Source organism: Tribolium madens, unplaced genomic scaffold (assembly GCF_015345945.1).
Source record: "Tribolium madens isolate multiple individuals breed KSU strain unplaced genomic scaffold, Tmad_KSU_1.1 Scaffold_71;HRSCAF=194;Tcas5.2_LG6, whole genome shotgun sequence".
Classification (NCBI taxonomy): Eukaryota; Metazoa; Arthropoda; class Insecta; order Coleoptera; family Tenebrionidae; genus Tribolium; species Tribolium madens.
This window is the reverse complement of record NW_025401041.1, coordinates 618153-644689: the sequence shown is the minus strand read 5'-3', so window position 1 is coordinate 644689 and position 26537 is coordinate 618153. Positions and strand designations below refer to the sequence as shown.

The 26537-nt window shown below is 35.3% G+C and overlaps 2 protein-coding genes and 1 pseudogene across 2 annotated transcripts; all 3 read right to left on the bottom strand.

Moving 5' to 3' along the window:
* Positions 1-7380: 7380 nt before the first annotated feature.
* Positions 7381-8663, bottom strand: LOC123008976 (annotated as a pseudogene).
* Positions 8664-10599: 1936 nt separating this feature from the next.
* LOC123008968 lies at positions 10600-11650 on the bottom strand. The gene is made up of 2 exons (XM_044405051.1): positions 11116-11650; positions 10600-11058 (listed from the first exon to the last, which is right to left on the bottom strand). The coding sequence occupies exons 1-2, from the start codon at positions 11500-11502 to the stop codon at positions 10801-10803; spliced, it is 645 nt and encodes a 214-aa protein (XP_044260986.1). The 5' UTR covers positions 11503-11650; the 3' UTR covers positions 10600-10800.
* A 13240-nt stretch (positions 11651-24890) lies between these two features.
* LOC123008972 lies at positions 24891-25505 on the bottom strand. Its single transcript, XM_044405055.1, has 2 exons — positions 25098-25505; positions 24891-25040 (listed from the first exon to the last, which is right to left on the bottom strand). Exons 1-2 carry the CDS (start codon positions 25445-25447, stop codon positions 25025-25027), a joined length of 366 nt encoding a protein of 121 aa, XP_044260990.1. The 5' UTR covers positions 25448-25505; the 3' UTR covers positions 24891-25024.
* Positions 25506-26537: the final 1032 nt, after the last annotated feature.

The window sequence follows — 26537 nt, the reverse complement described above, 5'->3', positions numbered from 1 at the left end:
GTCAGGAAAGCCAATACGTTGGGCGCCAAGTGTTGTATGGGGTTGTTTTCTTGTTCCCAAAGTGCGAAACCCTTCTTCACAGCGCGTCGACAAACGCGAGGGTTTTTTGGTTAGCAAAACTCAAAGTGCGAAAACCTTTTTTGCTGCGTCCGCGTTGAAAAACGCGAGGGGGGTTGCTTCGTGGAATTTTAAACAGATTTATGGATTGATCGTTTATTCACAACTTCAAAAATACAGTTATGAAATTGTGCAAGGCTGGATGGCAAAGCCTCCGCGTTGACCACAAGGACTCATCTTTTTTTTTGAGAGGGGAAATCTGGTCAAACCAGACTGATTATGTGGGACTCGCCATAAGGCCATACCCACTAAAACCCCTCGCGCTAACCTAAGGGATTAGAAGTTGTTGACCTTTATTCCCTGAACGGATGATGGGCGGTCACGCAAGGTAGCGTGTCGCCAGGAAAAAGAAGACGCTTCGGTGGGATTTCCCTCGAAGTGATGACCATTTGATGGGATCTGAAACAGGGCTGCGCCTGGTAAATGTAGCGCTGACATTTGAGACTTACAGGATGGAGAAGTCTGAATAGAGATGACATCTTTGCCTACAATAGAGGCCATTCTTGGTCTTTTGCATCTGGATGGAGCATTTTCGTCCTAGTCCACGGCTTCCCGGACCAACGGTTGCAGATGTGTTTCCGCCTTTGCGAAGGTGCGCTGAGCGATATGAAGAAATTCCTCCTTGGATGGCATCTTGGCCTCCCGGTGCTATTGGTTGTTTCGAACAAACCACGGTGCGTCGAATGCCATGCGGAGAAATTTGTTTTGGAAAGTTTGTAACTTTTGCATCCGAGTCTTAGAAGGCGCGAACGCCCAAGCTGCAGACTCATAGGTTACGGTTGGACGGATAACTGATCTGTACAGGGTGCTGCATTTTGGATGTCCGAATAGGGAATCTCCGAAATTAAGAGGTTTAGCCAAAAACGAGTAATACATTCTGAGGCTCATTTTTTGAGAAAATAATATGGGTTAAAACCTCATCCCGCTATCGTCTTTTGTTTTCGACAACAGTTGACATTTTGGCGAAATCTAAAAAAAATTCATATCTTCGTTATTATAGAAGATACGGATTTGAAATAAAGACATTATACAGGCACTTTTTGCGGTTTTAACCAATATTATTTTCTCAAAAAATGAGCCCCAGAATGTATCACTCGTTTTTGGCTAAACATATTAGTTTCGGAGATTCCCTATTCGGGCATCCAAAATGCAGCACCCTGTACAACAGAAGCTTGTTGTCGATTGACAACTTGCTTCGCCGACATACGAGTGATCGAAGTAAACCAGAGGACATCTTACCCTGCGCAATAGCGTAGTCAAGATGGGGGCCAAAGGTTAACTTTTTGTCCAAAATGACTCCGAGATATTTTACTTGGTCGCACCAAGGAATATTCTCGTTGAACATTTGAACAGATCCAACGGGGCTGATTCTACGTCGTGCTACTAAAACCGCTTTGCTTTTCTCGGGATTGACGTTGATCAACCAGTCTCTGCACCAGTTTTCGATGAGCCCCGCGGCCTCCTGCAGGTAGCGGGTGGCCATGTGCGGTTGCTTCGATCCGGTGAGAATTGCGGTGTCGTCGGCGTATATTGCCAGTGTCGTACGATCAATTTTTGGGATGTCGTTGGTTAAGGGGGGTGGGGGGATGGGGTGAAAGAAAGAACGGAGCCCTGGGGGACCCCGGACTCCAAGTCCTGGGAATCTGAAAGAGAGTTAGAAATTCTCACCTGGAAACGTCGTCTACTGAGAAACGATCTGATCATTTGCACCATTGCAAGCGGTATGACTGTTTGACAGAGCTTGTAAACAAGTCCGTCATGCCAGACCGCATAGAATGCTTTAGCAACGTCAGGAAATACAGCAGCAGAACAGAGTTTAATTAATTCTGTTACTTACAAAGATTGCCGTTCCTCCTCCTGGACCGGTTCCTCTGTCCGCCCTGTGAAGGGTGAATCCCCGAATTTTTGAATCCGCGACGGGGGGCTGCAACTTTGTTTCGCACACAAGTACGATGTCCAGTTGCATCTTGTCAACGAGTTCTTCGAGCTCGCGCTCCTTTGTGCACACCTTGGTCTGGTGGGCTGCTTTGCTTGATTTTCTCAGCTTTTCAGCCTTGATTACCAAGCCGCAGACGGTCTTCACCTTCTAGATGTCCTTCGCCTGGTTGAGTGGTGACTCAACGAGCACCAACGGGAGTTGGCGCTTTCCGGCGTGCATCCGGTGCACTTAAAGAGGGTTGAAGCCCTGTCTCTTCAAGTCCTCGGCGACTTCCGTGACGGAAACCACGGGTGGGATTCCCCGCAGGACAATCCTCAAGGTTCTTTCCTCTGGGAGGGTGTAAGTGTGGTATGGAATCTTTTCAGATTCCATAAAACGTGTGAACGACCTGAAATCAGACACGGTAGTTGGTTGAATTCGGATTTGGTCGCTTACGCTCCTCGCCTTTGTGAAGTTGGCGACCTTGGAGACCCGCAGCCATTTTGTCGCGCCCCGCAGAAATATGGGCGGGATTCTGAGGGTCTTTGGCTGGGGGGCTGCCGGGACTGGGGCAGGGCCCGAGGGGGCCATCGGGGCGGAGGTCTGGGGGACTTTCGGGGCTGAGCCCGCCACAACTGCCGACCATGTGGTGGCTGTCGTGGGGGCGACTTGAGGGAGGGGGAGCGGGCGAAGACCTCTTCTTCTTCCTCCTCCTTCTCTTCTTCTTTTCGGCGATGTTTTCATCGTCCGAAACAGGCGGGGATTCGATTTCTTCCTCAGGCAGGCTCGAAAACCTGTGTTTGATGGAGATCTCGTTCTCAAGGGGGCTGGGGGATGGAGCTGGACGCTTCTTRCCAGTTTTGGCTGGGCTGAAGCGCTCCGTCTCCATGTCGCTGTCCGATGGGGGGTGCGGAGTGAGACAAAATGTGTGCGAAGGAATGCACCGAAAAGTTGGTGATGGTCCCTGATGAGAGGTTGTCTTCGAAGTCAGAGGTGATGGCTTCGGAAATCGAGAATTTTCTTTCGCTTCTCAGGAGGCTGTTGGACACGACCGAGAGAACCAAAAATGAATGTTTTATCAAATGTGTGGGTGAAGTCAGCAAAAGGGCGAGGAGTCAAGGACCTCGCCCTTATGTAACAATAAATAAGAGAAGAGATTTATGAGGCAATTTCTTCTTCATCTTCTGCTGGAGATGAAGAAACTAATGAAGACGCTAATCAGTTCCCTCAATCTGAAAAAAGGTTCAGGGAGCAGCTTGAAGAAACGAATACCACCTATCCTCTTCTGTGGATGAAGAGGTGAGAGGATTAAAACGACGCCTGGAAGAAAGAGGTGACGTTTTAAAGAAAACCCGAATTTTAGCGGAAAACAATAAACAAACTCTTCAAACAATAAGATGAGTTGGAGAGGAAGTTTACTGATTAAATCCAGGCTCAAAAAATTAAAAAAAAAAACGTAAAGATACCACCTCTATCCTACAGGCGCAACTAGAGGAGGAAATAGATGTAAACAATTTTTTTTAAGTATTAGGGTGTAGATTTTTAGATTTTATGTTAGATTAGTATTAGTGTTATATTAGTTTAGTGATTGTATTATTTGTATTATTTTTGTATATATTTTAGTTTATTTTTTATATCTTTAATTTTTAACTGTTAATATTTCTATTTAGTTTTTTTATTAATAAATTAATAGTATTTAATACGTTCAGCTTTTATTTTCATATCACACATCCGCTGAGGTAGAACAAAATTTGTTTAGTCGTGATTATGATTAGACGTCATGAGAGATAAGTCATCTCAATTTCGAAATGCAAAGTTTAGGTTCTTATCAAGACCCAGAAAGTAATGAGCTTAAGCGTCAGTTTTATTTTAATGGGGAACCAGCTATTAATCTGTTTGTGGTATTTGGCAAAAAGGGACACATTTATTTCAATGAGCGACCGTTTTAATGTGTCGCTCTCATGTGTGTGGGGTAGCTGCACCCTAATGCTAAATTAATTAACACGCTGTTTACCCCGGTATATAACATGGCCTACAGAGGCTGAATGTGCAGTTACGCTGGTGCAGCCAATTCCCGCCGCACGCCAATGAGTTCATCCCGTTGTTGGTTTTGCCGATCCAACAACTCATTTTGCCGGTTCAACAACGTCCTCATCGTTGCAAAATGGTTATCCAAATCTCGCCTTTGCTGCTTAAACAACCTTTCCAACATCGCGGCTATCATAGATTGTTGAGTAGGCCGTACTCGCGCTCTGACATGATTGTGGCGTGTCGATTCTGGTGTACGTCGGGGTGCTGCTGTTGGGGTGCTCATCTATGTCAAACGTGGTGACGTTAAAAATGCTGTCATGGGGCGGATATCTCGAGAAGGAGAAGTACCAGGTATCGCTGAAAATGAGGTCATAGGGTGGGTATCTCGTGAAGTACCAGCTATCGCTGAAAATGAGGTCATGGGGGTGTCTTGTGAATTATCAGGTGAAAATGCTGCCATTGTGAACTCTTGTGAATCATCAGGTACTGGTGCAAATACTGTCATGGTGGTCTGTTGTGAATTTTCAGATGCTGGTGAAACTGCTGTCATGGAGGCACCCCTCTGTACCGGCGCAAATGCGGTCAAGGGGGCTGTGAGACTATCCCTGATATGGGGAAGCGTAATTTTGTTTTCTCTCCTTAAACTCGCATGGAGTTTATCATAATGCGCCGGCAGAAAACGTCTTTTTCCCCTGTGGAAGTTAATAAACCATAAAAAAATTAATAAAAATAAATAAATGAATTAAAAAAGTAAATGAACAAAAAAACACCTGTGGAATTCGACAACCTTACAAACTTTATGTAAGTTTTTTGCAAATTTTGGAATTTTAGTCTCAATTCCTCGGCCGCTGAATTTCCTATTTTGAAACCTGCCTTCTCCATCCCTGTGGCGATTTCTTGATAGAGCTGGATCTTAACGCTTCTTTTGTCCCCAAATATTTTTAGAAAATATGGTAAACCCCGAATTTCTAAAAACTTTTCGGTTGCATTAAAGTCGAGAGATTGCTATTTCGTACTTATCATCAATAGTCACCAGTGGAAAGTTTTGTGTGTGTATATCAAAGAATTTGAAAATGGCGCATTGGTGCTTGCAAAATTTTCCAAGCCGTCCGCAAGTGCATGAACAAAATATAATTCAGAATTATTGTTTTCACTTGGTACTAGATATTCGCAAAACATTTTTTGAATTATCTGGTCTTTTTCCAAATATACTGTTCTCTTCATCAACTTTTGTAGAAAAAGACGTCCAGAATTATTCCTTCTATTAGAAAATTCTCTTAGTCTATTTTTGTAGTACTGTTCGAGTGCTGTCCAAGTTAAATCTACCAGAGCGATGACATTATAAGCTTGGATTCTAGGCAAAACGTTGTCCTTTTCCAATTGGAGGCTTTAAACCGGTGTCACTTCTGTCATACCATCTATACTGACTGGTGTGATTACTATGTAAATATGATTCATCATTATATACAATGTTTCTTCCTTCTTCGCGGTATTTTTTTATTTGACGCAAATACCTGGTTCGTTTGGCTCTAATTTCGCGCTTTTCCATTAAAACTTTCCTATTGTGATTTGATTTTTTTTCAAACAAATCTAAGTTTTTTCACAATAGTTGAATGAGGATAATTTTCCGGACAAATTATCACCCTCTTTTTTAACAGCTGCAAAAACCGTTTCCATAGATGGTCTTCGTTTGTGAATTGTAGTTAAATTATAAATTACGTTACGAATCATCTCTTCGTCAAAATGATCGACGGTAGTTTTCGGATGTGGTTTTTGTTAATTTTTCCCGGGAGAGGGAAACATCGCTCCTTCAGGTTTTGAATCGCCTTCTTTTACAATTCGTTTCGCAGAACTAACTTAAGTACCGGTTGCTTGTGATAACCGCTCAAATAAGCAATTTGGGCTTATTAGAAAGTCCTTTGCTTCTTTCTCTCTTTTTATAAGTCGAAAGACATTGTAAATTATTTCACGAGCCTGACTATGAATAATTTTATTCGAGAGTTTACTCATAATGCAATTCTGCAAAAAAAAATGTTTTACAAATTTTACTCCAACAGCGGACAAAGCACACGTTTGGCGTAATCATATAAAAATTATCCAATTTGAGTGGTCCTAACATTAACATTTCCATAAGAAGTATGCCGAGAATTTGTTACGCTAAGTAGGTCAAAGTAAAAAGACAATAATGAAAAAATTAAATAAAGTTCCTCACCTTATAAAACACAAAAATAAACCAAGTTGTCTTGAAAAAGACAGATTTTTTAAAGATTGAACGAAACTATACGGAAGGAGACGGAGAACAACTCGAACGGCAAGCGAAAGTGGCAATGTTTTTAATTTAGATCACAGAACAGATAGATAAAGAAGCGACAGCGCCGTGTTAATTTAAGGAAACAAATTATGCTGATTGCGCCTCTTGTGGTCGGGTGTGTAACTAAGCGCCATATTGGAATGCCCCGCGTAATTTGAATATCTGGGTATTTTCTGTACTTATTATAGTTTGCATTATTAATTTTATACAAAAATTGAGTAAGTATAATCAAAGTTTGTATAAAAAACTAAAATCAATATATTTATATTGGGATTAAGGAAGTGACACACTATTTTATAAAATTCCAATTTTATTACTAATACATAAAATACTTACGTAATACGTAATTCTTACATGTACAACTTAATTTCAATAGTCGTTTAAACACATTTTCCGTTTAAAAAAATACTTTCCAGTTTCATAGGATAGTTTACGAAGGCACAAACGTGATTTTCTTCATCTAATCGAAATTTTAATGATAAGTAGAAGATAGTTGTGAAAAGCTGATGAATTTTCCATAAATTGTTCTCGCCATTCAGAAACCGAAAATAATATAACGTTAACAATTAGAAGAAAAAAAAAAGAAAACGTACCTTTGCTTTTTTCACAATAAGTAGAAATCCCCTCACCTAGTTCAGCCTGTGGATCAACACAGTTTACCGGAGTGTGACCGCCATCTTAAAAGATAACTTCTTGGAGTCATAGGTGAGAGTTGGAAATACGTAGAAAAGCCCTATCTGTTGAAGCTCTTTTATAATATAAAACGTGATCGTCCAATAGAAATTTTGGTACTTCTCCTACATTTCCCGTACACCCAAAAAAAAGTAAAATAAAAGTAGATTCTGAAAAAAATAAAACACAAAAACGATCCTAAAAACAACAAAATAAAAACAAATTTAACAAAACATTTTCTCAACAAAACATAAATTCTGATAAAAAAAATATTCTAATAAAATATACAAATAACAATAAAACAAAATAAAATAAAATATCGAAAGCAAAATTAACTATTGAACTTCTGGATCTTTGAAACATGTTTTTTCAAAGCGCGAGTCGCAGCATGTTGCGATCCTTTGTTAATTTTATTAACATATTTAAAAATTAAAAACGGAATTGTAATTTTAAAAAACTCATTCAACATGTGAGTGCTGTGAACTGGACACGTAAATTTTTTTTGAAAAGTGTCTTTCGACAAACAAAAACCTTTAAATTGATCTTCCAAAGAATTCTTGTTCGCACATGTTTTCAAAAATAAACACAAAAGTTCATTAGTGTCGTTAACAAAATTAATAAAACTCTCAGATGCATAAACAAGACGTTTACCATCGTCACAGAACATTACAGTCATATGTGAAGGAGTCACGTCTGGGGAATGGACAGCGTTCTTACATGGAGCACAATCAGGGACAGCCTTTTTTTTTGACAATGTAACCTGACACATAGGCCAATCCTTGAATGTCTTCCACGTTTACATTAGTAAAAAGTCTTGGTGTTCAAGCGAATTATCTTCAAACACTACATCCGTAGCTGAAACAGAGTCATCTTCAACATCTTCCTTTAAAAGATCAGTCAGGTTATCAAGTAAAGAATCCCCATCATCTTTACAGTTGCTTTAAGAGTTGTGTGGCATAACTAGGTTGTTAAGAACACACGTTTTCAAAGCAGACATAAATTGAAAACACGTGGGATTGGTATTTGCGATACCGTGTTGTCGAACACAGCAGAATAAATTTTCTACCGTGTCTTGGTTCAAAACACGACCACACAAATACTCCAATCCCAAATTTTGAAGATTTTGCCAAATTGCAATTATGGAGCGAATTGTTATACTTTCCATCCATTAATAAAATGAAATTGGTTAGTAACATTCTTACCAGTTGCTTTATTTATGATTTTCCAACTATTTATTTTTGCCAAAAGATCCGACCAAAACTCAATATGTAATCGCACATCGTAATGGTTTGCTCTTGCGTTTGAAATATTTTGTGTTGCCATTACAAGAATCAAAAAGCTGATCAATTAAATTAACAAATTCCGCGGTGTGAACTGCATTTGCTGGTAATTGATTATGTGACACATACGTTTCTAACTCACAGGCAACACTATAACTCAACTGGCGCGTGGCAACAGAAGAAACTTTCATTTTCGTATAAGAATTTTTAAAATTGAAATCTTGGCGGGTTAATTTGTGTAAAGATTTAAATTTATTTTTCTGATCTGATTCGAAAACCATTAAAATGTGGTCAAAATAAGCTCGCTTGCCTGGCGCAAATTCAATAAAATTTTCAATAAGCGCATTTCTAGTGTTCTTGAATAAATGAACCGGGTCGAAAATACATTAATTTTGAAGCCGTCTACTTCAAAATGATAACCTGAAGGGGTGTCACTTATCCAAGAACACAACTGGCACACCGATGATCTATTGGTGGCACCTTGGTCACAGACTGTACCAACAACAATCAATCCTAATGATTTTAATTTTTCTATGGCTTTAATAATAATTTCTTTCAATGCAACTGCTGAAATTGTGGACGCGATAAAATAATACGCGGTGGGCTGCTTCCATCTTTTGCGGATACTTCTTGCCATTAAAACAAGAGCATGTTCCGCAAAGTTCAGGGAGCAACCCAAATGACCCAAATCTTCAAATCAGAAAATGACTTGTCTACTTTTGTCATAGTAAAGAGCAGTGCTCAACTTCATCTCGTCAAACAACAATGTGCAATGACGATCTAAAGGATCCATGCTCTTTACTTGAGACTGTAGACTGTTCAACAAATTGTTATTAAAGCCAGGATCAAAATGAACCGAATTGAGCAAACGTTTCATAACACGAGGCGAGGGAAGTTCAAAATGTACTTAAAGATATCTGTACAATTTTGGACTTGTTTTGTACATTGATAACGCAAACCATTTCATTTCATTTGTGTGACGTTTTGCTGATGGTTTCAGTTTATGATTTCGAAACTGACAATTAATAAATTCCTTGTTTATCAAATTTAACGAATCACAAATTACCTCAAATTTATCGTTTTCATATAAAAATTTCAATTTCTTTAAATGATCGCGTTCTTTCGACAAAACAGTTTTCAGTTTCGAAATCCTCGCCAAGGTGCCACGATGAATTTTGTACATCAGTCGTTTAGTGGGCGTTAGTTCCTTCTCTTTTAAGCCAATTTTTGAAAGAGATCCTTTTTGTTTACATATATCTAAAGAATTTTGAAATGTCTCTGAGAGAAAAGAATACGACCCCTTCTGAACTGATGTACAAATAGTATCACCATCAGTAACTGCGAATGAACTATTTGACTGATTATGCTCAATAGTAGTTGACAAATTTCCTTTAACTAAATCAAAATTTTGACATTGTTCATTCACGGCTATATCTGGCTTCGCTAATGAAGGACGTTCTTCACTCACATGACATTCAAGAACGTTTGAACTTTTTGTAGCATCACAAGAGGAATGTTCTAAGATTTCATTTTCTACTTCTGAAATTCCTTCATCAGCTCTACAATAAGAATGTTCTTTATTAACCCGGTCATTGAAGACACCAGCTTTTGGAACGGCAAAAGGACAAAGTGAACGACTACCTAAAAAATCTGAAACTTGAAAGTGATCTTCGCATATACGAAAATTTTCACATCGAACGCCAGGCTCGATGTTACAAATTGTTCTCCAAAGCTGCTGTCTTCGTTGATCTCTTGGAAATTTTAATCTCGTTTAATCTCTTGGAACACATTTAAAAGTAATGCAAAATGTTGGAAAGTTTGGACACAACTTGTGGAAAATGGCTTTAATAACTATTGAAAATTGAAACGAAAGAGGGTGAAGAAGTAGGTTTGCATCTTGGAGAAGAATCTTATGAAACTATTTGAGTTCTTTATTAGACCTAATGGCCCTTTCAATGTATGTAGTACCTATAGTGTAGTTATTATGTCTTAATGACACGATGGTATAGTTTTCCCAGATTGGTAAGGTTATGGCCCCCAATAAAAATAACAATGAGAAGATTACTTCCGAAGTTACATCACAATAACTCTAATTGTAACAATGTTATGTGGAAAATTTTAAAGCAATGAGGACGAATTTAGTGTCTTTTGGGCAAATAAACTAACAATATTTTTTAACATAAGCAACTAAGAACTTTTTATTAATAGCTCGAATAAATAAAAAAAAGAGAACTGAAAACAAATAAAATAAAACCAACTGAACAATAAATAAACGTTAAAGAAGTTGTTCAAAATGACCACCATACATTTCTATACAAAGATTGGCTCTTCTAATTAAACTCCTTCTTGTATTTTGTAACATTTCTGGTGTAATCGTGGCTATAGCCTCTATTATCTTCCCGTCAAGTTCTTCTAAAGTTGCGATTGGCTCGGAATAAGTGTTATTTTGCATATGACCCCATAAAAAGAAATCAAGAGGCTTTAAGTCCGGAGATCTCGCTGGCCAATGAGCCAATGAATAGGACCTCCTCGTCCTTCCATTGATTGGGGTACATGTGATGTAAAATATCTCTCACATTTCTTGGAAAATGTGCCGGAGCACTATCGTGTTGGAACCACTGTGGCAAATGCTGAAGGGGGACATTATCTAGCAGATCTTCCAAATTATGTAATAGTAATTTAGCATAATTTTCCGCATTAAGTATACGTGGCAGTTCCACAGGTCCTATCTAGAAATCAATTTATTTTTCCATAATGTAAATGACATTCTTACAACTTATCCTTACTATACGATCTCCTAAGATGCCAGCCCATAAATTTATGCTAAACCTATGTTGAAAAGCCCTTGGCCTCGTAGCATTAGGGTTTTCCCCAGCCCACACATGATAGTTACGACTGCTGAAAACTCCATCGCGCGTAAAACATGATTCGACAGTAAAAATTACTCTGTCTAAAAAGTTTGGGTTGTCAGCATGTTGACGCAATAACCACTGGCAAAATTCCACTCTTGCAGGATAATCTTGTGGTTGCAAGTATTGTACCTGTGTATAATGATATGGGTGTTGATGGTTTTCCTTCAGTACCCTTTGAACTAAACTTTTGGATTCGCCATAAAGTCTCGAAATCGTGCGAATACTGGTTGTGGGTTCTTGTAAAAAAGCATCTAGCACCATTTCTTTCACTTCAGGTGTTCTTGCTGTACGTGGCACGCCAACAAGACCTTTTTTTGCGGACTTAGGGACCCAGTTGTTCCAGCACGTGCGATCAAACGCAGAAATGCATTTGACGAAGGGTGATTCCGTTGGGGAAATCGTATGGCACACTGCCTCGTTGCCTCATTGGCCTTTCTATTGCATTCGCCGTACATAATTACCATTTCAAGGTATTCATTAGGAGCAAACATTTTCACCAACACTATTTAGACCACGAGAATGAAAAAAATAACGGACAAATACAAGTGACGTTTCTCGTGACAATTTATGTGACACTGACCCTTGACTAGTTGACCAGATATTTTTTCAAAGAAACCCAAACTTTCAATTTTTGCATTTAACTTGGCAACGTAACATACCTAAGAATAATTAGAAAATCCCTCACGATTAGCCAATTTAAAATGTTAATCATTTAAATTCTATTTGAGATCGAAATTATTTTCTTTCAAATCCGCCATTATACTTCGCAGAAGAATCTGCAATCCTCGGTTCCTACACTTTTTCTAGGACACCTGTATACATATGCGCATATTTTACGAATTTTTAGTGCATACAGGGTGATTCTTAAATAGACCGACAAAATTTTATCCTTAGTAGTATTAAATGAGTACATGCTGGAAGAAATATTAAAAAAATTCTTTGTTTAACCGTTCTCCAAATAAATTATATTAAAGTTATTTTTGAGGTAAAACGTACGCCACTGATGTTTTCGTAAATAGTATTAGCACAGGTAGTGGAAACCATGGTATTAATTTGCTGATAATGTACTTGAACATTGCAACAATTCATAAACGCCGTAAGCGGCACGGATCAAGGGGGTTATGCCCCTAAAAGATATAAACGTAAAAAGGGTACAGTTTGTCTTCATTTATCCTTGGGAAGCTGTAATAAAATTTTGTCGGTTTATTTAAGAATCACCCTGTATAATCCGAGCCTTAACGATAACATAAGATTAGGATTACCTATTTGAACGATGCATGGTGCTGTTGTTTTTAACGCTTCTTTTAGGTTCACCAGTTCGTCGTCTTCACACTATTTTTGTTACTTACATCAAAGTTGAAGTAAAGGTCGGTGAGTTTTGCTTTAAAATAAAGTGCCAACACATCCAGTGATTGATAATTTATCATCCTTTCTGTTATTAATTAATTTTTTATGCATTCCAAAGTCCACTATTTTTAACTTTTCGATTAATCATTTCTTGCAAAATATTAAAATTAGAGTCTGTTAATTTGTTGAAATGCCAAACAATTGCCTTTTTATTAAATATAATAAACAATTTTTCTTTTATTTTTTCTACAGAAGCTGGTGATTCTACATTATTTAAAAGTTTTTGCTGCAGAGGATAGTATCTTTTAGAGTTTCGAAAAATTCTTCTTCTTCTAAATTTGAAATATCAGTCAATTTAACTTCTTCGTTGTCGACATTGTTTGGATTAATATCATGATTCCAGTAACATGAATTGAACGATTAAACGAACTTACCTGTGAAGTTCAATCGTAATTATGTTTGTCGTTTTTCAGAATTTATTACAAACCCCAGATGTTGTAAAAGGGTCATTGGTAATGTGTACATTTTTGGCACATTCTTGGCGAGAATGCCCCATGATAAGAAAATCGTCTAAGTATATGACACAGTTCACGGCGTGCTGTGATCTAAGATAATGGAGTAATTTTTGTGAAGATATATGGTGCGACAGAAAACCGAAAGATAGACATTTAAACTGGTATAGTGTATTGTTAAATTGAAATCTAAGAAATTTTTTATACCGATCGGCTATAGGTATTACAAAATATGCATCTTTCAGGTCAACAGTTGCCATAGAGCAGTTTTTTGATATCAATTTTGTGGTGGTTCTAGTATCATCTAATTTAAAATGTAAATTTATTTAGGTTTTTTAGGTTTAAGATAAGCCTGTACTTACCGTTGCGTTTTTGCGCCAAAAAATATGACGACATAAATTCACCTATTTGATGTTTGTATTCACTGATTGCGTTTTGTTTAAGTAAGGTTTGCAATTCGTTGCGAATTTGAGTAGCGCAGCGGCCATTTTTCACAGGGTTTGGGCAAGTATGTTCGTTTGGGATTTTTACGAAAGGTATCTTGTACCGTTTTATCCAGCTCAAAAGTAGCCGGTTCTGAGTAATATCCTGCCAATTGTCGTAGAAGGCTTTTAAGTGGCCTGCATGACTAACTGGACCTACCTCTATTTCCTAGAGCACTGCCTGCTGTTTGTGTTCCTCTGGTGTTCATTGAACTGTTCGGGAGGAACAGTTGCCTGCTTCCTTTAAAGTCTTTCCTGGGTGTTTGAGCCTTCCAGTCCTTAGGTTTTGGTTTGAGCCGAGTTCCAGTTTTTTTCCAATGCCATCTTGGACACGTGCGGACAAGTTAATCGGAGGGGCTCTAAGCGCTTTACAATTTTCCGCAGTTGGATCTGTGTTAAAAAGATTTTCACGCTCGTGTGGGGCCAGACCTTCTAATAAAATGGAGGACCAATTTTGCTTACTTCGGTTTGAAGGTGGCCACGTTTCGTGGGTTTTCTAATGGCGTCTTCTTCTAGAAACTGGAGAATAGTTTCGTCCAGCTCTATGTCATTATGTATGACTGCGGGATCAGACTCATCGTTAGTGGGAGTGTTATTTAATTTACTAGCAAATGATGATGATGTCAGAGTCTCTGTACATGGAAGCGACAAAGACAAATTTAACGTTTCCTTTGGACACCAATACTGATCTTTTTCGAGTAACATAAAGTTTTCTTTTTCTCGTATAAAATCGAGGATTTCATCATCATCGACTACAGTCCTATCTGATTCCAAAACTAATGTTTCCTCATTACTTTCTACTTTTTGTGAAGCTTTAAAACCACAGCAATAAATCTTTTCGGTCATAAACATCAACAAACATTCGTTCGAAAGTTTCATCGGCTGGGAAGCATGATTTCGTGCTATTATCTTTGCAATCCAGTAAAATGTGTTAATTCACTATTTACTCAAAATGTTTAAAACTGTATTACGTAAATTAGACTAGGAATTATTTGATGTGTCAACTTTTTAGGTAAAGTAAAATTTTAATTTTCTAATTAATATACACACTTTCTATAGATTTCCAACGCAACAAAGTAATTATTGTGTGAGTTGATTTACAGAAGGCGAATTAAAATTTAATAATTTGAATAGTTGTTGAAATTAGTAACAAATTAATATTTGATTGCAATTATAAATGTTGTGTAAACGAGTTCTATAAGGGTTTTATTTTATAATTAAAAAAATAGTAACGTCATCGACATCGGATTATTTTCAAAAGCTAAACGCCCTCGGTGCTTGCACTTTTCTTCATCCTGTTTTATTATTATAATAACTATCAGTAAAATTGTTTCAACCGAATATCGGGTGGTTCGTGCACCCTCGAATGAGTGAAAAATAAAAGGATTAGAATGACGAATTTCTGTCAATTATGCAGATAGATATGGGATACCACACTGTTATTTAAGACTTTTATTTAGATTTACTTCACTTCTTTTATTTACTTCGTATTGTAAAATGTGAAATAAAAATTTTATTGCAATTATTAAAATTCATTTTATTTAGAAATTGTTTAATAAAAAATATTTTGTTAGGTATCTGTTATTATTAAAACAAAAATATCACAAAAATTATTATCGAAAAATAAATAAACGAGTTATTGAAAATCTATACCAAAAAACTATAATAAAGAAAGAATATTTACAGAAAATATTTATTTAGAAGAATACAATTAAATATCAGTATTTGGTATTAATGATGGCTTCCTGCAATCTCCGTGGCATGCTGTCAACCAATTGGTGGCACAAATTGAAACCTCTTAAATTATTCCACACTTGGTCCACATTATGCATTAATGCCTCAACATTGTGGGGAATGTCGGCAACAACCGTATTCCACTCCCTGACCATACAACCCCACAAGTTTTCGATCGGATTTAAGTCAGGAGAGCGAGCGGGCCAACGTAATAAAGTTATTTTGGGATGTTCTTGAAACCAATACAGGATACAGGTTGTTTACAGAAGGCAGCAACACTTTGTCCAAAACTTGGACATACTGCCGAGCTGTGAAATTTGCTGGTGTCACCTGCACAATTTCTCCAGGACCAGCATCGCTCATCCATCCCCAAACCCCTGACTCTGCCGCTTCTTCGGTTAGGCAAAATGTTACTTAATTCAAAGCGTGTCCCGTCAACACGCCACAATTTTGTTTTTATTATATCTTGTGACGTTTGAAATGTTTTTTCGTCACTGAATGACATTATGCCAATTCTGATTGAGATTTTCTTGGCAAAATTGTAGCCGAGCCTTCGCTATTGCCGGTGTGATAACTAGATTTTGAGCAGGAACGCGACATCAGAAATCCGCTTCTTTAAGTCGTCTCCTAATTGTAGTGAAGCTTACATTTACGCCACTGTTTTCCCGGATCCATGGGGCGGTTGTAAAAGGTGTTTCACGGGCCACGTTTACAATCGCAACGTCTATTGGTATTTTAATTAAATATTGATTACGTAATGTTGATAAATCTAAATAAAATTTAAAGTTACAATTATTCAGTAAAGCTTGGTAAAACTATAACATAAACATAGAAAAATCGATAACATATTTGTTTAAAATATATGTATTAAATAATAGAAAAACAAGAGTGTAACATAAATAGTTACTTAATTTGTACTAAGTACTACGAGTACATTACATATTTGCATATTTATGATTCATATTTAAAAACAACAATTGTTGCACATTTTTTGCACTTAAGCGCGTTCACCGCTAATTTAAAATATTTCCAGCTTTGGAAAATAAACTTTCACAAGGCACCGACGTTGCTAACGCGCAAGATATTACTTTTGCAAATTTACTTAAGTTGGGATAAACATATTTATGTTCATCCCACCACCTCAATGGATCTTTTTTCCAGTCTAGTATATCATCTTCAAGGTATCTGTGAACCTCCAAAACTGCCTTTGAAGAAGAGGTATCTTCGGAGAATTTTTTACTTTTTTCAAAAACAGTGTTGTCAAATGATGTTCATATATTAAAAGGACAATTATCGTTTTTAAATTCTGTTTGTTCGTCACTTATTTTTGCTTCAATTTCGGTAGTCATACTTTTGACGAGTTCTGAAATTAAATTTTTTCTTGCTTTGTCAATTGCGTCGTTGTCTGTAAATGCATATATTTTAAAGCGAGTAACCAACATTGTGCACATGCTTAAGACACTATTATTTTCTATATCAGAAAATCTGTCCTTAAAATTACTTAAAAATTTTTGCAACACACGTTTGCAGTTTTTTTGTAAATTTATTTCCGATAATTTATCACAAACATATAATAATCTGGTTATCGGTATTACCACTGAACCTGTCATATACTTTTGTCCGCTAATTGTCCGAGTAGCTCCTTCAAAAGGTTCTAAAATTTTCTTCAAGTCTTTTAAGTCTTGCCACTCTTCAATTGATAGTTGAGGTAGGCTTACATTTAACACAGCGACGGTAGATCGCATGGTATTTTCTAACTCAATAAATCTGTCGATCATAAAATAAGTAGTGTTCCATCGAGTTACAACGTCTTGCAAAAGTTTTTTAGGTGTTTCACACCCGGATTTTTTTTGAAAATTTATTAATTGTGCCGTTGCTATGGAGGGAGGATCTTTTAAAATGCGAAACAATAGTTTGCAAAACAGTTGTGTTGCTTTGAGTGACGCTCACATCGAAAATACTAAACAAAATAAATCGTAAAAAAAACTTTTCAATGTAGATGTAAACTATTGACAAAATCTTAATCAAAAATGAATAAAAGTCAGCTACTAATTAGTTCAGCGTATTTGATAGACCAATTTTGCGAAAAACTGATGTGGAAAACACAACGTGAGGGAATCGCTCATAGCGCGACCAATGGAGGGTTAAGTTCTTCATATTGAGCCGCTGAAAAAGAGATGGCAGTTTTGTTTTTCGCTTATAATCTGAGGAACCGAGTCGAAATATGAATTCCACTTTGTTTGGCCTGGGTAACGCAGAGTATGCCCTAAGACCTCTTTGATGATTTCAGCAGTCTTGGGTCTCCCGGCTTTCGTCTATAATATGTTCCTTTTCGTAAAAACTTGGGTATATCTCATTCTAATTGCAACGCTTAGTTAGTGAAATGAAGAATTCTTTGAAAAAGCAACTTATCCATATCTTGCTGAATTTAACCTCAAAGCACTTTTTATTCGTATTTTTTTTACTTTCCAAATTTTGAGTCACTGACACGTTACTCAGGGTAATTTTGATATATACTTTTCGTAATTTTTTGTATGATATTTGAAGAAGTAATGTAAACTTTGGGCAATGATAAAAATTTGAAATTCGCTAATGTATAATTAACCCCGTCCCATTCTACATTTGACGCTCACTGCTTTGCTTAAATGAAAATGAAATGCAGTAAAAAAAAGTATTGGTTATCACCTTTTTTCTGCTGCAGGAGATTTACGAAGTCGTGTGATAAATTATTTTTGCTTCGTAGCTCACCAATTAACACATCGTTTTGTTTTAAGATGTAGTGAAGGTACTTTACGTCGCTTTTCTTATCTTCTGCGTCCCAGAAGGTGTCAATTTCTTGTATAAAATTATCAGCAACGTCCTTGTCAGGACTGCTTTCTTCACAAAGTTCCGTATTGCACTTCCATGTACATATTTCTTTTCATGTGGAAACCACGCAGATCAACATTCACACATTTCGCATGAAAGCTATGATCACAAACAGTGCACGTAACTATCACTTTTGTGTCTTGGATATCAGAATTACAGAGAGCGCACGAAACATGTGTGTTAGTCATGACGGACGAACGAAGTAATTTAATTAATTAATTAACATTATACAGCATACCATCTACGAGGCATATAGTGACGATTATGCACTACGTATTTAAATTTATTGGTATTACTTTAAATATACTAATATTTGCATTATTTCGTATTACAATTTTCTTTTGTACGATCTCTCTAAAAATACAAAAATACAAAGGTTTAAAATTTGCACTTGGACTCTATTTATTTCTGTTGTAAAAATAATTTTCCAAGTTTTTTTGCTATAGGCTATTAAAAGAGGAAACAAGGAAGCTATATCCTAAATTGTAACTCCGTTCAATGTTATTTGTGGCTTTTATTGGCAAAATTTTTGTCCCTTTACCTAATAATTGTAAAAAAACGTATACAAGATTATCGGTATCATTAAATAGATGTAAAAAAATGTCAAATGTCAAAAATTTTTGACAGATAGAATTTTTTAAACATTTTTTTTATGTTTCTGGTATCTTACCTGACTTGAAAATTTTCTCTGGGGCGCGAGTTCTAACGCACCTGTATATCATCCATTTTTTTTTTTTTTTTTTGGTGTCTGATACAAATAATCGTGATTATCAGCTTATCTTTTTTCTCCATTTGTTGGTGTCAGAGACAAATAGCCGTGGTCATCAGCTTTTCTTTTTTCAACATTACTGGATTTCTGATTGCTATTGATTGGTTCAAGCTATAAATCATATGAAAAATTAATGACTGTAAATTCAATTTGTTTAAAAAAATTACCACAATCTTTTTAACACCAGATCCTTCATATGATGTATGGCTCATTATATTTAGTACTCGCATTTCATTGGCTGTCAATCTTGCTTCTAAAGGAGGCCCTCCTCCAGTTTGGGACCTGGCTTGGTTTATTTAGACAACTTTTTTTTTTTAGGTTTGACTTATAATCTGCCCAAGTCTGAAAAAAAACATATCACTTTAAAAATGTGTACAATGATGAGTAAATAATCGTTGTACAGACATATCTTTTAATGTTTGATCATTTTAATTAATAATCAGCACTTACCTTTTGCCACTTGTCCAAAGATCTTTCTCCAAATCCCAAACAATTTAAGCGGCTTGCTAACTCCGTCCACTTTTTTATATAATTCTCTTCCATTCGCGGAATGGAGTAAATAGCCGCTTGAAAAAATCAAGATTTATAAAGTCAGAAGATTGCCTCGTAACCTTGCACCAATCACGTGTGCGCATTATTCGCGCGAATTGACGTCACTGGAGGTTTTGTTCAAAAATAGGATATGCAACCATATTAAATACAACTTCAAAAATTAGAATTCCATAAAATAAATACTGATAAAATATTTTTTATTCTTCGATACTGTCAACGGTTACGGTTACGGTTTTTCTCCCGTGTAAGGCAGTTTTGACACCTGTTTGGCATTTCTCAATACGAAACGTTAGATTATTTTTAACAGATTTAAAGCAAGTGTAAGCCTTGTTGAGTTTAATTCGAAGAATAAAATGTTGTATTCAACTCGTTTGAGTGTAAATCGGACGCTTTATTCCATCTCTTGGATGATAAACCACTCGTGAAAGCGTCCAAACTCGTCGACTAAATAACTATTATTAAGGGTAAAATAAATAAAACATATACATAGATAACAAATATAAATTTATTTTGCTAAAACAATATTTTAATTTACAATCTTTTTCAATTTTGTTGTTAATCAAACATCAATAATAGGTGGTTTTCGCTTTCTCTGTTTATAAGAAAACTTTACTTCTCTTAAAATTTAAAAATTTTATGCGTATGAATATACAGTTTCGCGAGAAAGCTTTTAGTAGATCATTTGGAATTTCTCCCTTAGTTTTAATTTCCAAATAATTGGTGGTTATTTTTACAATATTTTTATAATCTCTAAAAGTGTATTTATGAAATTTAATAGAATATTTTTCCAAGGTTTCAATTTGGGTTTTCCAGTCATTTTTCCAGCATTAAAGCAGATATTGCGCGCTTCTAGCCAGCTTTGTATGTCGGCTTTTGACGAGTTAGAATTGACTGGTTTATAAATTGTTACGGAATGATATGAAGTGTTGTCCATAACAACGCCCAAGTGACCAAATTATGCATTAGTTCTATATATTGCTCCGAGATCTCCCTTTACCCCCTTGTTCGAGAAAGATGGTTAAATTAAATTAAAATCGAACACGGGTTGAGAGAGTTGAAGCTATCAGGTTTTAGTAAGTAGAAAAATATAGACATTGACGGATATATTATTTGTATGTTATTTTTATATATCCACGTACTTTCCTATGACCGCGATTTTGGAGGTATCTGGTATGTATCGTATCCGTAAACAAGAACGTAACATGAAATATATAAAATACAAAGTGTCCGTAAATGATTGAATGATCAAGTTGGCTTTGAAATTATGTCAACCTCTGAATGTGCCGTTTTATATGATGCTGAATACTGATAACACAAAATATATTTGTCATGTGACAATTATAGGTTTCAAAATTGTATCTCTTAGAAAATAAAACGGTGGAAAAACTATAATAAACGGTCCCAGGTGAAAAGGGATACTTAAGTGAAAGCGTGTTGTAAAAGAAAGCAAAAATTTTTAGTTTTTGGAATTAGGTGGATGGTGTGCGTGGAGCGGGAACCCGCTGTTTAAAAAAGATATTTAATGAATCAAATTTGGTATGTAATCAATCACAAAGTGTTGTTTAGGGCCCAAATGATTTTCATTTACATTTGGAGAGGATGTAAGAAGTTAAACAGGTTAACTACTGATAACGCACCGTTTCTTAATGAGCACCCATTTGACCATCACTTCGTAATTACATTTGAATAGTGTGGAAGAGAACATTTTGTGAATAAAAGAAAAGTGGCGAATCCAATATGATTTGAACCTGATTACTCGTGTTAACCTTTTTGTGATAATCAGTGTTAATAATAGGCTAAGTAGACACTAAAATTGTTAGGATTTTAATAAAATAGAATTTTGCGAGGTGCTTATTTGTTCTTCTTGTCACGGTGTAGTTTTTGTTCTCAATCTAGAGCTGCAATAAAAGCAGTCAATTAAAAAATGCAGTAAATCTGAAATTTGTCACTGTCACATGTCACATTTACGGACACTTTGTACTACGCTTTATTATATCAGCGATGAATTTTAATAGTAATATTTATATAATTATAAATATTTGAAATATTGAAAATACTTTTCATTTTACTTCAAAAACATTAGTTGAGGATATTATATTAATGTAATTTTTTTGTATATGTTACGGAGTACAGGGTGAGTCATCTACAGAGTTATTCACGAGAGGGTTATTTCTGAATTTTTTTTGCCGCTACCAACAATAACAATATCACTAACTGCTAAATTAAATATGTTATTTCTTTTATATTAGAAATCAAAATCAGTTGGATAGATTTGCCAGAAACGTCAGATTGACGATAACCTATATTTAATTAAAATTCAACAAATAAATTAACAAGTTAAGTTAATGTAAAAGGTGTTTGAAGTGTCTACCAGCGGCTTCTAAACATTCACCTAGTCGGTTGGTAAACGATAACAAAACATGTCGCCTTGTTTGAGAGATGATTTTCTTGCTTTAATGTCAAAGAGATAAGACTAATAACAGCTATTGTGGATTCAGTTATAATTATTTTAAAATTTGAAATCAAGAAATTCTTGCAATATGTCTAACGGGTCGCGGCAAAAAAATTCTGAAATAATCCTCTCGTGAATAACCCTGTGTAATAAAGACCCTAACCAATTTTTAGACACAATCCAAAATACATTCTCAGATACCCCTGCGTTAAGGCTCCAGACCCCATGAAAGCTGGCGTATACCTATTATAATAAATGTACATTTATTTCACAGGTTTTTAGCCGCAAATTTAGACTTGAAGAGTTTCTTGATGTTTGTAATGTTTCTTTAAAGGTAAATAGAGACCAGGATAATATTCCCGCTTTAAATAAATTAATAGATATTTTTCTATTGAATAAAATGTGAAAATCTTAATTATTAATTTTTTTTGATAACGGTTTACCGTATTGAATAAAAAAAAATATTTTATAGGTAATTTAAAAATACAGTTCCCTGTTATAATTCGAATTTAATAACTGTTCATGATTCTTTGATATAAAGACAAAATTAAATTGAAAGTAGGCAACTTTTAACACATCTATTTTCAAGATCCGAGGTACAACCTAGAATAAGATTTACAGCCAGCCGAGCTGCACCGCAGGGTGTAACCCACAACATGATCGTTTTATTGCGTTTGTTCAATGCAAAGATATGGATCTGCACCCCTCAAGAAGAGAATTGTTCGTTCATTAAATAAATTAAAAAAATAGATAGGTTTTATACAGTGTGATTCACGAGGAATAATGAGCCTGACCAAATTTTCGATGCAACCAACATTATAGTTGTCGCAAAATAACTTGCGAAGAGTAATGGTGGTTGCATCGAGAATTTGGTCAGGCTCATTATTCCTCGTGAATCACCTTGTATAAAGGCACTAAGCCCACTACGTAAACCTAAAAAATAAAAAAAATAAAACATAATGTTTATATTAATTTCACTGAGGACGGTTTGTGCTTATGAATTATTATATAAATATAGGTTGGTCTTTACGGACAGCTCTAATTAGCCAAATTAATTTTATGTTAAAAACGATTCTAGGTATTTGTGGTGAGACACATATTATGTTTATCGTTATTGTGTTATATGTATTACAAAAAATTAATTTACCCAGCAAGAAGTACGAGGAGGTTTAGAGCTATCTTGCCAGGAAAGAGAAAAGATGGTATCAGAAATTATTTATTAATTATTTATTAAGTATCCGCGAAGATACAGTGCGATCAAAAAGTCTGTCTATCAAGCAAGCGTAGAAATTTAAAATGTATGTTTGTGGAAGATAAAATGTTACAAAGACAAATGAGAAATGTCAAAATAATTTTTATCTAAATTATGACAGGAAACCGTGGTGAACGATTTTTATGAATAAACATCAACAAAATCTTATTTTAGTTTGTTTTGAGACGTTTTATAGAATAATTCAATTTAATTAGCTCAATGTTTTTATTTTAATAAAATAATTTTTTGACATCTAGATAACATACGAACTGCCATGCAACATACGTCCTCAACTAGGACGCCTACTTGACAAAAATACTTTTTGATCGCACTGTACAAGCAGTGTTGCAACATTTCGCCACCTGTATCCGAGCGGATACAACAACATACACATTCGTTCGAAGCCGACTGGATTCGTCCAGCTACACGCACACGTATATGTTGCATGGAAAACTGTTTACGGGTGGCCCAGTGATACGAAAAGTGTTGGTGGCCCGCAATTTTTTTTTCTTGTACGTGGATAAAAATTAAAAAGTTTTGTTCCATTGTTTATTTAACGTAAACACATAATATTTGAAATGAAACGCAACTAAAAATATGTGGTAAAAAACTTATTTCAAAACAGATTAAAGCAATTCAAAGAAACATTTCAGGCAGTAAGATTTTTCACATATTTGACATTTATGGTGTACAAAAACACGATTCGTGTTTCGTGTTTTTGTTCATCGTTTCCATACCAAGAAGATCCAAGAAGAAGAATTTATGGTGTGTTTGTGAAGCTTTCGATTGAGCGTAACGCCAGTCTTTTTCCTTACTAAGTTTATCGTAGCACTGTGAACACCGGGTTTTTTCGAAACAACTTCTAATACGTGAACGTCGTCAATATTTGCTACTTGATTCAATGACTTTGAAGCACTCACACCTAAAAATTTTGCCACTACTAGTTCCTTGAACTTTATAACAGACATTTTCTTCCGGTAAGAAGCTCTACTGCCAACTTTCGGTACCACTTGTCTCCTTTCCGCAAGCAAGTTGCATACGCCTTCAGTTGGTCGGACAAGTCGATAAAAGATTTTGAATTATTGTAATCTACAATAATTGCTGGTTTTTCAATGTTTTCTCCTCGTCTTGTCACAGTTTTCATGGAAGTGTCATGTTTTGTGGAAAGTACAAGAACGACCCGTTTCTCCTTCCATTTTAGAGCTGTAAGTAGATAAGCTATGGGCGTGCTAGCCCAAAATCCCATGTATTTTCTTATGAAGGTTCAAATTAGCGTTCAAGGTCATTCGTTTCCCCCACTACCAATGTCACGTGACTATGAGGTGTGTAATGTTGGTTGCCTAGTAATATTAGAAGTATAATGGCGGGAAATTCAAATTTTCAATATGGTGACAAACTTTCAAAAATGGTGGGAAATTCAAATTTTCAAAATGGCGGCAAAAAAATCAAAATGGCGGAAAATTCAAATTTACAAAATGGCGGCAAAATTTCTAGATGGCGGCAAATTCAAAAATTTCAAAAGTAGCGAGAAAAATTCGAAAAATACAAAATTTCAAAAAATAGCGGTAAAAATTTCATAAAATGGGTCAATGAGCGATAAATTCAAATAGCGGGAATTTCTTTTTTCTTATGAATGAATCATGTATGAATGCAGGAAAAAAAATAATACATTTTATATACATAAAACATTTATTTTTAAAACTTAGGTATTGTAGTATTAGTATTACATTCAAAAAATCAATTATTATATTCAATAATACATTATAGTAGAACTATAATTAAAAGAAAATTGAAAGAAATGGAAAGTCCTTCAAGTTAGATCTGAGTTAATCTGAAAAAAAGAAAATTTTGAGAAAAATATTACAATAAAGAAAAAACACATACCTACTTATTATTCCTTTCATTAGGAGTAATACGTTTAAAATCATAAATATGTGCGGTAAAATCATTAGGAGAAAGGTTTTTTAGACCTTTATAAATTAATGTAGTTCCTTCCCCATCTAATAATGAACTAATGATGTCTTGAGTAAGGATAGGTGTCAAACGTTGTGGTAAAAATAATTTACCCATCCCTTCTAAATGTGCGACAGACAATAATCCATTCTTCGTATGCGATTGAGAAATATTGATGATTTTGTAAGGTTTACCAACTTCCAAATCAGTAGGATGTATAAACTGATATTCAGGGGGATACTCGCAAGCAGCAATTTTATTTAGGGTATCCAGAGAAAGCTCCATAGTTTTTTGAAATCTTTGAAATAAAAGACCGCGAAGCACACACGACTTGTTAGCACGACGTTAGATAGCAGACTGACTAACTAATGACTAATGTAATACTAAAGTTTGCGGTTTAACTAATCAGAGGATTTTTTTTTGGTGATAGATAAGGAATTTGTATATCTATAAAGGATGATGTAATTTCCGCTTGCAATAAAAACGCAATTTGAGAAATAATACATATATTTTTATTTAATAATTTATTTAATTTAAACTACATTTAAATCATATTGTGTATTATTAACACCAAATTTCTCTTTCAACTCTTGTGGTAGATATGGTATCAACTCTTCTATAAATCCATCSATTCCACATTCTTCTAATAATTGGCATAACGTGTTAATATCAATATTGTTTGTTAGAAAACGTTTACAAGCGGTGATTCCTTTCTGATACCGTTGCTGTAAATCTTCTCCAAATCCGATATCATCAGCAGTATATACATAGGAGTGACTAATATCAAAAATAACATCTTCTAATAATTGTTGCAATCTTTGTACAGCAGATTTTAAATTAAACGGCGTTGGTAATCTGTCATCCATCATCCGGATCCTTACACTTTTCTAACAATACTGATAACAAATTTAACTTCCGTTTCGTTTGYAATTGTTAAAAGAGTAAGATCAGTGTGTGATTCCTTACTATGAGTACTTTTTTTTATARTAATAGCTTCTACTTCAGGGTGTAATTCAGTTGTAGACAATCCACTACATGAATGAAGCAAATGTCTATTTAAGCTGTATTTTCGCGTGAATTCTTTGCAACACTGATCGCACTTAAARATGAATGTATGACTATTCACTTCAACGATAAAACAATAAATGTGAATAATCTAAAAAACAACATAATTAATAGTTAAAATTATAGAATCACCTAATTAATACACAACCTCTTGCGTATGAGGATGTATACAGACTAATTTGAATTGAAGACTAGTAACTGTATTTAATAAAAAAAATATTCCTACTATTCACTACACTAATTTGAAACTTTTATATAATAGTTTAATATCTAAATAATAATTTACCTACATTAACAATAAGATTTTTTT